At 45.3% G+C, this 15,256-nt stretch overlaps 1 protein-coding gene and 1 long non-coding RNA gene across 3 annotated transcripts in view; both read right to left on the reverse strand.

Annotated features, from left to right (window-relative positions):
- Nucleotides 1-508: 508 nt before the first annotated feature.
- On the reverse strand, nt 509-4,782 carry oser1 (oxidative stress responsive serine-rich 1). Of its 2 annotated transcripts, XM_047346876.1 has the most exons (4): nt 4,453-4,780; nt 3,455-3,564; nt 2,101-2,220; nt 509-1,731 (listed from the first exon to the last, which is right to left on the reverse strand). In XM_047346876.1, the coding sequence occupies exons 2-4, from the start codon at nt 3,529-3,531 to the stop codon at nt 831-833; spliced, it is 1,098 nt and encodes a 365-aa protein (XP_047202832.1). In that variant the 5' UTR covers nt 3,532-3,564; nt 4,453-4,780; the 3' UTR covers nt 509-830. The 2 variants fall into 2 exon arrangements, with proteins under 2 accessions (XP_047202832.1, XP_047202833.1); XM_047346877.1 differs by lacking the exon at nt 2,101-2,220 and having other exon boundaries at nt 4,453-4,782.
- Nucleotides 4,783-14,706: 9,924 nt separating this feature from the next.
- Nucleotides 14,707-15,256, reverse strand: part of LOC124857531 — a 2,940-nt gene continuing 2,390 nt past the window's right edge. The window contains exon 3 of the long non-coding RNA XR_007035620.1: nt 14,707-15,256. This exon is cut by the window's right edge and continues 944 nt beyond it. This is a non-coding gene — a long non-coding RNA (uncharacterized LOC124857531).

Raw genomic sequence — 15,256 nt, forward strand, 5'->3', positions numbered from 1 at the left:
ATTAGCTCTTTCAGTTCATGGGTTTGATGTTTTTATGATTTTAAAAAACATCAAACCCTATCATTCTTCAGATGATAGGATTTTACACATTATTAAAATAATGAAGCAATGAATGGAAAACTAAAGCAATCCCAACATTATTCCTGATCCATAATCAGGTTACAATGTGACAGCTTTCATGTGGGCTTAAATCCTCACTCAGGACTTCCTGCTCTTTAGTCTTGTTGAATTAAAGTGAATCAATCTGTGAAAGAGTTCTGATCCATTCTCTCATTTCTTTCCATTTGACTTCTTGTGACCCAGGTCTTTCTAGACCTGTTCTTTGGACTTTGGCTGCTGTTTCACTCAGCTTCAGTCGTAGCCGATCATTTTCAGAGGAACGTTTTAACTCTGACCTTCAGGCATAAGAATCCTCCTAAACCCAAAGGATGAGCCAGTTTCAGCTCTCTAATAATCTTACAAAACATTGAAATTAATGGGTTTTGGGTTTAAAATTACAAACGATAAATTTTCCAGGCCTTTTAGCATCTTTATTAAGCAAAGAACCACAGACAGAACCGAGTCCCAGCTGGTTTTAAACGTTTAGCTCCTGAAAGCTTTGGCAAGTTCAACTGTAAACTTTAAATCTGTAAAACAAAATGATTGACAGAGCACACTGAAACCAAACAGAACCTAAAGAGACAGTTGGCTGTGACGCGTTCCAGATTAGAATCCAGATTAAACCCCAGTTATAACATGTTTATTACTGATTTGTTCTTCCTATTTCCCTTTAGCCACAGAACACAAACCTTTCCTTTATGATTCCTGATGGGATAATGTTCATTTCTCCTTTAAGTGTACATCATCTCAGCCATGTGGGACATCTTCTTGGGGATGTAGAGGTAATACTCCATGTAGCCAGAAAGGTCCTCTATCGTGATGTCGTCTACGTAGGCTCGCGCCTGCTCTGAGCACGATCGAGGAGAGCCGGACGACAGTGCAGAGGATGAAGAATTACTGCTCAGAGTTCTGGATTCGTCCTCCTGGACCGACAGGCTCCCGTTGCACTCTGAGATGACGCTGCGAAGCCCAGTAAAGGAGTAGACCTCCACACCATTCCAGCCGGGACCACGTGACCTGCAGCTGCACAGAGGTCCGGCTTCATGCTCGCTCTTCTCCTTGGAATCTGACGCACTGCTCTGGGAGCAGGAGCAGGGGGCCGGGGGGCCTTCTGCGGAGCTGCAACTGTGGAGCTCAGACAGAGCTCGGAAATCTGCAGCCTCGGATCTCAGAGGTGCTGCAGCTCCCGCTCTATCAGGGGAACCTTTCTCTGTGCCATTCTCCTCACTTGCCTGGACATCTCCAGAGCTACCACCTTCCCACCGGGGGGATGTTGCTGCTGTAGTGATCTCTGGTAAGGACAGCGAGGAACCCACACCTCCCATCCTCGTGTCATAACTGGGACAGACTCCAAAAATCACAGGTGAGCCACGGCCTAGCACACCTGAGCAATACCGCTCCGTCTGGACCGTAGGCACCACAGACAATGCAGGAACTTCATCAACCGCCGGTTGAGGCTCTGCAGGCTCAGACACAGCCAGCCGTTGCTGCTTCAGGCAGCCACCAGGGGGCGTCAGAGCTGAGGCTGCGCTGCTGCAGTAGGTGAACCTTGGGGGCTGGAGGATAGGGGACTTTGACCTCCGACGTCGCTGGCTCCGCGATGACATCCCTCTGGAAGTTTTCCTTGTGCAGCTAAAGGAAAAAAGACAACAAAACAAACACAGAGGATCGGAGAGTGTGGTGGAAAACTACAGCTGACAGGAGCCATCAACTGGTTCTGTGCTCAGCTCATTCATCTGCGCACTACTGTTTCTAAATCCATGGAAAAATGAGGTCAATAATTATCGCAGATCAGGGATAAACTGAAGGTTAAAGGCACGTTACCCTTTGTTCTTTCAGCGGAAAACTAACTGAAGTGTTAAAGAAGGTCTGAGCGGAGTTTACTTGGTGAGAATGTTTCTGATCTTCTCTGGCTCAGCAGAACACCGACTGAAGGACTAAATGTACCATGGAGCTCCATTAGCTGAGTCCACGAGACGAGTCCAGACCCGATCCACCTACCAGTGCCAGTTATCCTTCGGGCAGCTTAGTTTGACCTTCGCTCCACTGCTGCCATCCAGACAAAGTCGGGACGCTGCTCTGGGGGTCAACGCATCAGAAACACTCACAGCTCCGGACGAACTGGGAAAAACACCCAAAAAACGAATGTGGATTTAATACTCACAGTCTGCAAGAAAAATGAACAATTCTTCAGTAAGAAAGGAGGAGGAAAACATCTGACAGCTTCATCCAAATGTTTCCTTCTATTTTTCTGTAAAAACTGGAGATATTTCCACAGAGTTCACAGAGTGTGGAACCTGTGTAAAAGTAGAAAATTAAAAATCCCCTCTAATCAAGTAAGTTTCACTCTTAAACTCCGGTTCTGTTTCAGAGATGTTTCACAGGGTCGGCACATTGAAAACATCCGCCTCTAATCGTGAGGTTTTCCAGCTGCCTCGGCAGGTTAGATTTCAGAGAAAACTGATTCATGAGGAGGAAACAAAAAGATTCAATTATTAAAGAGCTTCAGCTGTTATTCCTGACCTGCTGAATGCTACACCAAGATGATCCGTTCTCAGACATTTCCAGGTGTCAGAACGCATCTTCAGCTGGAAAACTCCCAACAAGGAGAACATCCCATCTGAACACAAATCAAGCCACTAAGGCTCCGTTTACACCGCAGGTCTTAATGCTCAATTCTGATTTTTCACTGGAATTCAATTTTTTTTGCATTGTGGTTAAAACTAGTAAATTAAAGTGACCGTCATCAGACTTCAGTCTGAACGGGTCACGACCCCAATGTGACCCGCATGTGCAGCAGCTCACTGCTGGAAGTAATCATGGACGCCGGCGTCTCTGTGTTATTATTGAGTTGTTGAGCGATGAGAGCCGACAATATTCTGATCACATCATAAAACGAAGAAAGGTCAGAGCTCAGCTGTTAACAGCGGCCTTTAGTGGAGCAGAGACGCTGCTGCTGTAGAGAAGTCTGAGTGGATGTTGGTCAGAACCGGGACGATGGCGTACAAGTCGTTTAAAATGACCTTTACTGACCGCGGACGCTTTGAAACCTTTTAGATACGTATCTGATTTAGAGCCTCACAATTCGGCTTTGTTTGGAGGTGAAAAACGATTTGAACTGGGCCGTTCTGGTTGCCATGAAAAAGTCAGATATGGGTCACATTTGCCTGCAGTGTGAACGTAGCCTTATGTTTATCTAGAAAAATAAACTGGAGGAGCTACAGGACAAACAGCTCAAAGACCTGGTGCTCCTGTGTAGAAACAGCTCATGACTATAAATCATTGCATTGGTTCTTATTTGGAAGCTCCAGTTTTTCAGTAACATTATCAAACTCCTAGGTTAAAGGTCATGTACCTCTCAGCGTCGACCCTCAGCTTCTTAAATGCCGTCTGCAGTGTCTCCTCCTCGCAGTCTTTACCTCCTGCCTCCATGGTGGGAGGAGGCTCCTCCGACCAGCCACCCAGCTTCAACACAAACACACGTCATCAACCTGCTGCTGCGTTACGGTTTGGTTTCTAGTCAATAAAAATTCAGACAATTTCATCAAGCAGAACCGCTGACCATGACATGACTGTATTCTGGACCTGTTGGGTTTTCTTTTAAAGGAGGAATAAATGCTGAACAGGTTTCATTTTCTCAAACAGGACACTTGAAAGCAGTTTCAGTTCTGCTTAGACACCTAATGTTTCATATATAAATATAAATGCAAGTTTAATCAGTTTTAGTATGGAGTAACTGCATTCAATTTCCTGACCAGAATCACACCGAAAGTACCAGTAATATTTCTTAGGTCTATATTCTTGTGATGAGGTTTGAAATTACGTTATTTATTTCCACAAATATCAAGATCCAATAGAATAAAATAGGCACAAAAAATAAATAAATAGGCAAAAGGCCTTTACAGGTTTTTATCTTCTACAAACAGAAGAAACATTTCACAAATAACAGTTCAGGTTCCCACAGTTCCCAGTCTGAATGTTCTACATTAAACTACGACCAGTATAAACTGGTCTGAATAGGTAACATTGTTGCAATCACCCTTTTTAAGTATTTATAACTAGACGTTTCCAAACATTCATTTTTGTTTTAAAGAACCTGTAAAAAAACCCAAAAAAAAAAAAAAAACGAAGAACAATCTGGTCCCGGTTCGATCAGTCTAAGTAGTTGAGTTTTGGATCTAGAGCTGATCAAATGTCCAGATTTCAGAACCAACCCGTTACTGAAGCTCCGAATAGAAAGCTAACTTCAGCGCCCCTGCAGCATGTTAGCAAAGCAGCTAGCTGGCTAACTCAACACTGGACGACGTTTCTGAACAGCTTTAAGCTCTGACGGAACTAATGGGTCAAACTCACGGCTCAGGTTATCCAGGCGACACCAACCAAAAGTCCAGAAGAGTCCAGAAGATTCTGGCTGGTTCCAAAGGGGCTAAAGGGTAGCGGCTAAGGCTAGCTCTGTCTCTACCAAAACACGATCCAAGAAAGAAAACACGGCACACTTAAAACGCGGAACACGTTCCACGGAACCGCTGATGGACCGACACCAGCTTTAAATACCTCCAGCTATCAGATACTCTGAGTTTTTGAAGCGGATCAGGACTTTTCTTCGCCAGAAGCTTCTTGTTTACAGTCAAACCGTCTGCAGTGACTCTGCAACAACTGACGTCACCAACTCCAAAACCAACCCGATGACAAGTATGGAAGTCCCGAAGTGCCATTAAGATATGTTTGATTTTAAGTCTTAGTTTTTATTTTTTTTGTATGTTTGTCTACCTTGTATTGTTGTTGTTATATTATTTGTCTAATATTAGGTTACATTTATACACAAAAGAGTAAGTATGGAGCTCTACAAATGCTTTTTTATTTTTATTGTTTTACATTTTTTTAATATTAATTTGCTTTTATCCTTTGCAAAAATATAAAATATATTGTAACGCTGATCTAAAATGTCGAAAATATATTTATTATTCTATCTATCAGGTGTAGTTCGTGTACACATAGGCAAACTCTAAGTGTAATGCTCTTGCCCCCCCCAACCCCTTTCCATTAATTCATTTATACTGTTTAAACAAAATAAATATATACATTTCTGCTCTAATACTATTTTGTAATAGTATTTTTGTTCAGTTATTCCATTATTCTTTGTTGAATCTTCTTGAAACAAATGAGTTTCCACATTATTTAATTTCCCTTTGGGATTAATAAAGTATTTTTGAATTGAATTGAATTATTACCATGTAATATATTTTTCTAATTCTGTTATCATCAATAATATAATGAGTATGCAAAACAAAAGAGACTGCCTAAGAGCTCCACTTTATTATTTATATATATGTTTACTAACTTACCTCTGGAAACAAGATCTGCGAATACACAGACAATCTTTTATTTCTTCTTTGAGATAAAAATTTCCTTTTTTAAACTTTACTTGTCAACTTATGTATTTTTACATTTTTTTGAATTAATGGTTTTTGATCTTGTTGAAAAAAATGAAATGTGAATCTCCATAGGAATAAACAAACTGACAGACCTTCAGAAAGCCTGTATAACTGCTGCATATGTTTATCTTGAGCATGTGTGTGTGTGCAAGTAAGTCCATGAAGCACTGTCACTGAGGCCATTGTCCTTGATGGTACGATGGAATGTTCATCAACTGGCCACAAAGTTCTGAGCAGGTCCACAGATGTCCTCAGGGAAGGGAGAGAGCAGAGCGTCATGGTTACATAACTTCCAGGAGAAGTTGAAGATAACCAGCCATCAAGGCCGTGCAGGGGAGCCAGATTCAGAAAAACAATAATTATTTGGGTTAGACTGACTCTTAATTTTCCGTCAGCCTTGAGAGTCTCGCTGGTGCTTCTCAAAGGCAAATCCAAACAGCTAAATTCCTGGTCTTTCTGCCAGATCCGAGCGAACAACTTTCTCCAAGATTTATCCCATTTCACCCCTGAGTCCAAGAACCGCAACCTGCCTGCGATCCTGTGTAAGGATCACATCCAGTCTGTGATTCAGCTCACGTAACATCTCAGTCTGAGTGTTGATCGCCCTGAAGATCCCATCATACATGCCAGGCAGCCTCACAATTGCCAGAACAGCTGCCGAAGTTTTTTGAATTTCTTGAATTTCTATGCCAGGTAACCGCTGACTCCAAAAACCAGAAATCCTGATATCAAACATCCAATTATATACACATCTTCCACATCCTCGACTGACATTATCGACAAACACACAATCCTCCACTTCTGCCAGGAGTCCATCTCCTTCACCCTGTCTTCTTGTCGAGAAAATTTGATCAATTGCATTGAGAGACCAGCTGACCAAATCCATAACTCAGAATTTGGAAGATATGCAAAAAGAGGCTCCAAAAAGAAGACAAGACACAGAGCTGAAGCAGGGCAGATATGGGAGGCTGCGGGAGACAGAGAAAAGTGTCCTCCTCCACCGAGAGCAGATTACATGTAATTGTGAATATATTCAGTATATTCAGCTGGCCAGCATGTTTTTGTAACTTTTATAACTATAACATTTTTATTATTTTATATTATTTATACAAGTAATTTTGCCATCTGTCAGAGAAGTATATGGATGGTACCCTCTAAGGTGCATCACTGAAAAATGACCACCAGGATGCAGCACCTGCTCTAGTTGTCGCTGGTGAATGTGCTGTGTTTTCTATGCATGACCCAGAATGCTTTAGCAGGGTGTGCCTGTTTTCCTTTAGGGATCAAAAAAAGCCTCAGCAAACACTGAATGAACTTACAGTAAGTCATCAAACCTGTTCCACCCTGAACGAGTGAAGTGAAATAAACAAAAGGTGGAGAACTCAGCTGTTTATTTTACAGGGATTTCTCAGTTTCTCTGTCGTTGTCTCGGGAGCACTGGTTATGTCCCAATAGGTGTTGCTTGACAAAAACCTTCCAGGCAGCAACTCATAAGCATACATCTAGAAATAAATACACTTTGGGAGTCAGATCTCTGGCCAAAATAAATTCAGTTGCTGTCCAATTAGATCAGGTCTTTATTAAATGGAAGTGATTTAGGGTTGTGTTGTTCTGACTTCTCCAGCTTACTGTGAAAACTGCTGCAGGAAATATAGGATCTTATCTGTCCATACGATTCAGAAAATCAGATTGGTCAGCAGGTGGCACAATAAGTGCAAACTGAAGCCCTTTAAAGTAAGTGATCCCAAAGCTGCCCTGAAAGTTTTTCTCTGGACTTTTCAAATCTGTTTATTGATCCCTTTTCCATTTGGTTGCTGCCATTAGGGGGCGCTACAAGATGATCATCTCAACCCAACCTCACCATCCTCCTCTGTCACATCAACCTCGTTCATTATATTCACGAATCTTCTCGGCTGTTATCTTCTTTTCCTTTTCCTGGCTGCTCCACATTCAAGCTCCTTTGTTTCTCCCACCTTCTCCGTCTTTCTGCAGATCATGTTGTTCTCTGGGAAATTTAGGTCCATGGGGACCTTGGCCTGACCTCATTGGTCCATCACTACTGCTAACACAGAAGAGCTCTGAGCTACTTGATGCAAACAAAACCCCATCTTGAACATCTGACCACTGTCTCACCACACACACCTCTGTTGGCAGCCGTTGGTTATTCATTACAGTCACAGTAAGAAAATCCACACTGCTGCCTGCTGACTCACTAAGCGAGTCTGTTTATTTTTTTACAAATCAGATGACTGAAACAAGTGAAAAGCATTTTCTGTGTGGGGAAATTTCAGAAATTTGCTGTAAAATAAACCAGACAGCCTGATGGAAAAAGCCACTGAGGGGAAATACAAGTGGTTAAAAGCAGAGGCAATTTTATAGCCTTTAGGCTCTTTTTTTTGAAGATGGGACTCCCAGTTTATTGTGTTTTTACAGCTGGTATATGATCATGACTGCGTTTTTTATGGGTTTGACTCATAACTCTGCATCAATAAATAATACAAACGTGGAGCTCTGAATTTCGGAGCCTTCTTTCCATTTTATTTTAGAAAAGAAACAGATTTTTAGTTTTAGTCCAGATTTTCATTTTATTAATTTTTTGCTTTAATTTAATCATATCTTAAACATAAACATAGAGTCCAGGACGATAATCAGTTTGATGACTGCACCTATTAAACATAACAGAAATGTATTTTGCTTTGTCACAGTAAGATGCTTGTTCTGGTTCTCTGCTTCCAGTTTATATGTGCAATACTCACCAAAAACGTTTTTTTTAAAGGGAAGAAAACTACCAAGCCGCATAATTTACCACCACGCAGATCTAAAACTTGTGATCTGATGTTTGGATGCAGCTGCTGCAGAGCAGATATCTGAAGGTCAGGAAATGAAGTTAATTTGGGGTGTGTGTCCGGCTGAGGGTTTAAGGAACAAAGACCGTGGTTGTGGTCAGGTGGATGACATCGTCCACTGGCCACAAACAAATGGCTCTCAGAAAACAACAACCCACCAGGCTGGAAAGGATTTGGGTTCAACCACAGTTCTGCAGAAATCTGCAAGACTTCCTCATCACAGTCTCCTGTTTTAGTGAGACGTGAGAATCAAAATGATCACCGAACAGTTTCTGACACAATATTCTTATCCATCATTCTATTCTCTTTATTTCATTTATTTATTTATTTTTTATATGACCTCTGTTGTTTGATTTGATCATTTAATTTGTTTTTCTGTGTCTGTGTTTATTTTCTTTGTGATTGTATTGTAATTGTTCTTCCTCATGTACAGCGCTTTGAGAGTCTCGTTGCTGAAAAGCGCTATAAAAATAAATTTACCTGACCTTAACTTACCTTACAATGTTGTTTCACCATAAGAATCGATATGAACTGAGCATAAATAATGTTTTAGTTCACCAACAGGAACATTATAACTTGAGAACCATGCAGCCACAGTGCAGTCATCCTCTGGTTCTCAGCACCATCAGACCTCAATCTGATGGTGCTGAGAACCAAAGGGTGATCTACTCAAACCCTCGTGGCAGTTGGATTCTGTAGCGCCACCCTCAGGATGAGTCAGTCCTGGTTCTTGCTAGATCCTCTGGGGTGTCTTGTAGCTTCATCTCTGTAGCTGAATCTCTCAGTTTGAAGCTCGGAATGATCCAGAAAAACAGCTCTTTCAGCTGTAATATTCTGATCAGCAGTTTCCTGTATGTGAGGCTGCTTGGACACAAATTGATGACGATGAGTTCATTGGTTTGGGTGAAAATGGGTTTTTGTGAAAAAGTAGACTAAAGTAGACATTGCTCTTTGCAATGAATTAATCTGTATCTTATCGTTCTGCACAATCCCCTGAAAACAGCCCAAAAACTAAAGCTGTGAGACCTGCAGAAAATGTAGGTCTTGGTTCTTCATGAACCAACAGGAAAATTACTTTTTCAGACTAAGGCTGTGAATACAAAAGAAAAATGTGCACAGCAGCATTTACAGTCATTTCATTTCCTGTCAGTAGCTACATGAAAACACCTGCAGATTATCTGATGGTTGCTGCTGCAGCAGGTTTCCTCCTTCAGCTGTGTTTATCTCAGAGCAACCTCAGAGAATAAGACACAGGGGAACTCCACCTCTGAAGCCCACCAGAGAGCAAACATCCGCATTAATGAGAAAACATCAGGACATTCTCTGCCTCGGACTTTTATCTAGCTGCAGCTCTTAGAAACCAAACCCAGATGTGAAGCTGGTGGGATTTTTGCTGGCTGTCAGGAAAGCCTCAGAGAAACCACCAGACAGATACTGCTGTGGTTCCTCAGAAACATCCGGCCGCTTCATGTGGGGCTCATTTATCATAATGAGTGGATGGGGAAGTACTCAGAGCTTAGCTAGTATGAAAATTCCTCGAAGTGAAAGGTCTCGATTGATACTTGGTAGTGTGAGTCTCGATCTGACAGTTTTCTAAGCTTTGGGCTATTAATGTGGTTTATCTTTGAACACAGTGATTCAAACCCTGACACATTTTACCTCCTTCAGCTCAGTTCAAGTGACAGTCCTTTACAGTACAGGTTTAATACCACAGAGTCTGGACAGAACTGGACTGCATTCTTGGTATGTAATAAGTAGGCTTGACAGAAGGCCAAACATACCATGATGCCTGCTCCACCATGCCTTACAGTGTAGTAAGGCTAAAAGTTAGCGTTGGGGCTCGTCTGACAAACTATTTGGAGCTCCAAGACCCTAAACAACACTCTTGGTTTCATCAGTTCATGAAATATTGTGGCATTCCTCTTTAGACCAGTTATTGTGTTCGTTTGCATTTCGTAGCGTCCTACGCATGTTATTTTTTTTTATCAACAATGGGACTTTGTGACCCTTCTTGTAGATAGTTTGGGTTCACAGATGTCCTAGTTGCTAGAGTATTTCCAGTGACTGGACACCTTCTGTGAACAGGTGAACCAAAACCCTTTCGTCCACTGAAGGGAACGTTTTCAGCCTTCTTCTACGTCTTTCTGGTTTTGGTTTTAATTTTTAAGTGTTTGAGATGCAGATTTTTTTGCATTTCTTATGTTTCTTGCTCCCTTATCAACTTTTCAATCAAAGTATGCTGTTTTTCATGTCTGGACCGGCCCATTTTACTCCGTTGTCCAATATCTGCTGCCATTGTTCTGAAATGAAAGTCCACTGTTTGAATGAACAACCTCACTGACTGATCTGTTGGTCTTCTATTACTCTACTACACCTACTGATAATTTATTTACCATGTAGAAATGTAATTTTTACCTAAGAAAATAGGGATCGACCTGGTAAGTGATGCTGGATTATAGATGCGTTTATAAACCAGAGCTTTACATTTCTGCTCTGCTCCTTCTTCACCACAGCAGACTAGAGCCATGTCCTCATTATCGCAGAAAGAGCCCTGATCCGTCTGTCGATCTCCTGCTCCATCCTTCCATCACTGTAGAACTGGAAACCAAGATGCTGGAAGTCCTCTGGTGGAGGCAGAGACTCACCCCGACCTGGAGGGAGCAATCCAACACTTTCTGAACCAGAACCACAGCCTCAGACATTAGCTCTGTATTCTGCACAAATGTTCTCACCTTCAGGACCTGTTTCAGTCTAAGTAAGCATACACACCTTTACATCTTAACAGGTTACACATATAACCATCCTGTTAGTCTAATACCAAAGGATGAAACAAAACCTGAAGAACACAATTGTTTTAAATGTTAATCTTTACTCGTACTCGTCGTCTTCCGCTTTATCCGGGACCGGGTTGCGGGGGCAGCAGACTCAGTAGAGATGCCCAGACGTCCCTCTCCCCAGACACCTCCTCCAGCTCCTCCAGGGGGAGCCCAAGGCGTTCCCAGGCCAGCCGAGAGACATAGTCCCTCCAGCGTGTCCCGGGCCATACCCTGGGCCTCCTCACAGTGGGACGTGCCTGGAACACCTCCCGAGGAAGGCATCCAGGAGGCATCTGGTATAGATGCCCGAGCCACCTCAACTGGCTCCTCTCAATGTAGAGGAGCAGCAGCTCTACTCCGAGCTCTTCCCGGATGGCCGAGCTCCTCAACCTATCTCTAAGGGAGTGCCCGGCCACCCTACGGAGGAAGCTCATTTCAGCCGCTTGTATCCGGGATCTCGTTCTTTCGGTCATGACCCAAAGTTCATGGCCATAGGTGAGGGTAGGAAAGTAGACCGACCGATAAATTGAGAGCTTCGCTTTTCGGCTCAGCTCTCTCTTCACCACAATGGACCGGCACAGCGCCCCCATTACTGCGGCAGCCGCACCAATCCATCTGTCGATCTTCCGCTCCATTCTTCCCTCACTCGTGAACAAGACCCCGAGATACTTAAACTCCTCCACTCGAGGCAGGAACTCCCCTCCAACCTGAAGAGGACAAGCCACCCTTTTCCGGTCGAGAAACATGGCCTCGGACTTGGAGGAGCTGATCTTCATCCCAGCCGCTTCACACTCGGCTGCGAACCGCCCCAGTGCATGCTGTAGGTCTTGGCTAGAGGGGGCCAGCAGGACCACGTCATCTGGAAAAAGAAGAGACAAAATCCTCTGGTCCCCAGACCAGACCCCCTCCGGCCCTTGGCTGCACCTAGAAATCCTGTCCATAAAAGTTATGAACAGGACCGGTGACAAAGGGCAGCCCTGCCGGAGTCCAACATGCACCGGGAACAGGTCCGACTTAGTGCCGGCAATGCGAACCAAACTCCTGCTCCGCTTGTACAGAGACCGGATGGCCCCTAATAAAGAGCCACCGATTCCATACTCCTGGAGCACCCCCCACAGGGCATCACGAGGGACACAGTCGAATGCTTTTTCCAGGTCCACTAAACGCATGTGGACCGGTTGGGCAAACTCCCATGAACCCTCGAGTACCCTGTAGAGGGTATAGAGCTGGTCCAGTGTTCCACGGCCGGGACAAAAACCACACTGCTCCTCCTGAACCCGGGGTTCGACTATCGGCCGGACTCTCCTCTCCAATACCCTGGCGTAGGCCTTACCAGGAAGGCTGAGGAGTGTGATCCCCTTGTAGTTGGAACACACCCTCCGGTCACCCTTCTTATGAAGGGGGACCACCACCCCAGTCTGCCAATCCAAAGGCACTGTCCCCGACCGCCACGCAATGTTGAAGAGGCGTGTCAACCATGACAGCCCCACAACATCCAAAGACTTGAGGTACTCAGGGCGGATCTCATCCACCCCCAAAGCCTTGCCACCACGGAGCTTTTTAACCACCTTGGTGACTTCAGCCTGGGTGATGAAAGAGTCCAACCCTGAGTCCCCAGCCTCAGCTTCCACCAGGGAATGCGTGATGGCAGGATTGAGGAGATCCTCGAAGTACTCCTTCCACCGGCCGATAATGTCCCCAGTCGAGGTCAGCAGCTCCCCACCCCCACTGTAAACAGTGTTGGCGAAGCACTGCTTCCCTCTCCTGAGGCGCCGGACGGTTTGCCAGAATCGCTTCGGGGCCAACCGGTAGTCCTTCTCCATGGCCTCACCAAACTCCTCCCAGGCCCAAGTTTTTGCCTCTGCCACCGCCCGGGCCGCGGCACGCTTGGCCTCACGGTACCCTTACTGCCGGTGTCCACCACAGGGTTCGGGGATTGCCGCCACGACAGGCACCACAGACCTTACAGCCGCAGCTACGGGCAGCAGCATCGACAATAGATGTGAGAACATGGTCCATTTGGACTCTATGTCTCCAACATCCCTCGGAATCTGGTCAAAGCTCTCCCGGAGGTGAGAGTTGAATACATCCCTGGCCGAGGGGTCTGCCAGACGTTCCCAGCAGACCCTCACTATGTGCTTGGGCCTGCCAAGTCTGTCCGGCTTTCTCCTCCCCCAGCGGATCCAACTTACCACCAGGTGGTGATCAGTGGACAGCTCAGCCCCTCTCTTCACCCGAGTGTCCAAAACATGCGGCCGAAGGTCTGATGATATGACAACAAAGTCGATCATCGACCTCCTGCCTAGGGTGTCCTGGTGCCAAGTGCACTGATGGACACCCTTATGTTTGAACATGGTGTTCTTTATGGACAATCCGTGACTAGCACAGAAATCCAATAACAAAACACCACTTGGATTCAGATCGGGGAGGCCATTCCTCCCAATCACGCCTCTCCAGGTGTCACTGTCGTTCCCCACGTGGGCGTTGAAGTCCCCCAGCAGAATAATGGAGGGGCACTGTCCAGCACCCCCGACAGGGACGCCAAGAAGGCCGGGTACTCTGCACTACCATTCGGCCCGTAGGCTGAAACGACAGTCAGAGACCAGTCCCCAACCCGAAGGCGCAGGGATACAACCCTCTCATCCACTGGGGTAAACCCCAACACGAGACGGCTGAGCTGGGGGGCAACAAACAAACCCACACCAGCCCGCCGCCTCTCCCCGCGGGCCACTCCAGAGTAGAAGAGAGTCCAACCCCTCTCAAGGAGATGGGTTCCAGAGCCCACGATGGGCGTGGAGGCGAGCCCGACTATTTCTAGTCGATATCTCTCGACCTCCCGCACAAGCTCAGGCTCCTTCCCCCCAAGCGGGGTGACATTCCACGTCCCTAGAGCCAGCCTAAGCATCCGGAGATCGGGCCGCTGAGGTCTCCACCTTCGTCCGCCGCCCAATCCTCTTTGCACTGGTCCCTCACGGTTCCCCATGCAGGTGGTGGGCCCACTGGGGGATGGTCTTGCGTCTCTCGTTCGGGCTTGGCCCGGCCGTGTCACGCAAGGAGCAACCCGGCCACCAGGCGCTCTCCGACGAGTCCCGATCCCAGGCCTGGCTCCAGGGGGGGACCCCGGCTCCGCTGTACCGGGCGACGTCATGTGCCTCGATTCTGTAGTCATCATGAGGGATTCTCGAACCGCTCTTTGTCTGACCCGTTACCTAGAGCCTGTTTGGCATGGGAGACCCTACCAGGGGCATTTAAGCCCCAGAGAACATAGCCTCTAGGATCATTTCGAGCACTCTAACCCCTCCACCACGTTAAGGTGGCGGTTCAAGGAGGGGCCTGATCAATTTAACTCAAGTTTAATTCAGTTTAAGGCCAGTTCACAACAAGTATCATCTCAAGGTAAGACAAACAGAACCAGTTGATGTATAGAAATATTTAATTTCATGCCTTCCAGTTTGATCCTATTTATAAAACAATGCAGTCAAGTTTAAGTTCAGTCCGTTTGATGGGAAACCCAGCTAATTGCATCAAGTCACTGACTTGAGGATCAGATGTTCAAATCGATTCAAGTGACTCCTTTTCTTGCTGAGGAGCAGTAGCTCTTTAAATCTGCTGTAAAACGAATGCAGCATTTCAGAAACAAAACATTATTCCTACAGTCAAACATGGTGGCGGTAGTGTGATGGTCTGAGGCTTGCTCTGCTACTTCAGGACCTGGAAAACATCCTTTAATGATGGAACCATGAGTTCTGCCCTCCAGCAGAAAATCCTGAAGTAAAATGTCCAGCCATAAGTTTTTTGACCTTAAGCTCAACCTCATTTGGGTTCTGTAACAGGACAATGATCCAAAGCCCACAAGCAAGTCCAACTCTGAATGGCTAAATTAATGGTTTGCGGTAACCTAGTCAAAGTCTGGACTTAAATCTTATTGAAATGATGTGGCATGACCTTAAACAGGCCATTCATGCAGGAAAATCCTCCAATGTGGTTGAATTCAAACAATTCAGCAAAGCAGAGTGGGTCTAAATTCTTTCAAAGTGATATTGAAGACTCATTACCAGCC

The sequence above is a fragment of the Girardinichthys multiradiatus genome, chromosome 20 (assembly GCF_021462225.1).
Source record: "Girardinichthys multiradiatus isolate DD_20200921_A chromosome 20, DD_fGirMul_XY1, whole genome shotgun sequence".
Lineage (NCBI taxonomy): Eukaryota > Metazoa > Chordata > Actinopteri > Cyprinodontiformes > Goodeidae > Girardinichthys > Girardinichthys multiradiatus.

Coding starts and splice junctions, on each gene's coding strand:
- oser1 (XM_047346876.1), bottom strand. CDS start 3,531: ATGGAGGCAGGAGGTAAAGACTGCGAGGAGGAGACACTGCAGACGGCA. Junction 2,221..3,454: donor CTGAGGGTCGACGCTGAGAG/GTACATGACCTT, acceptor TGTTTTTCCCAG/TTCGTCCGGAGCTGTGAGTG. Junction 1,732..2,100: donor CCGAAGGATAACTGGCACTG/GTAGGTGGATCG, acceptor TTTTTCCTTTAG/CTGCACAAGGAAAACTTCCA.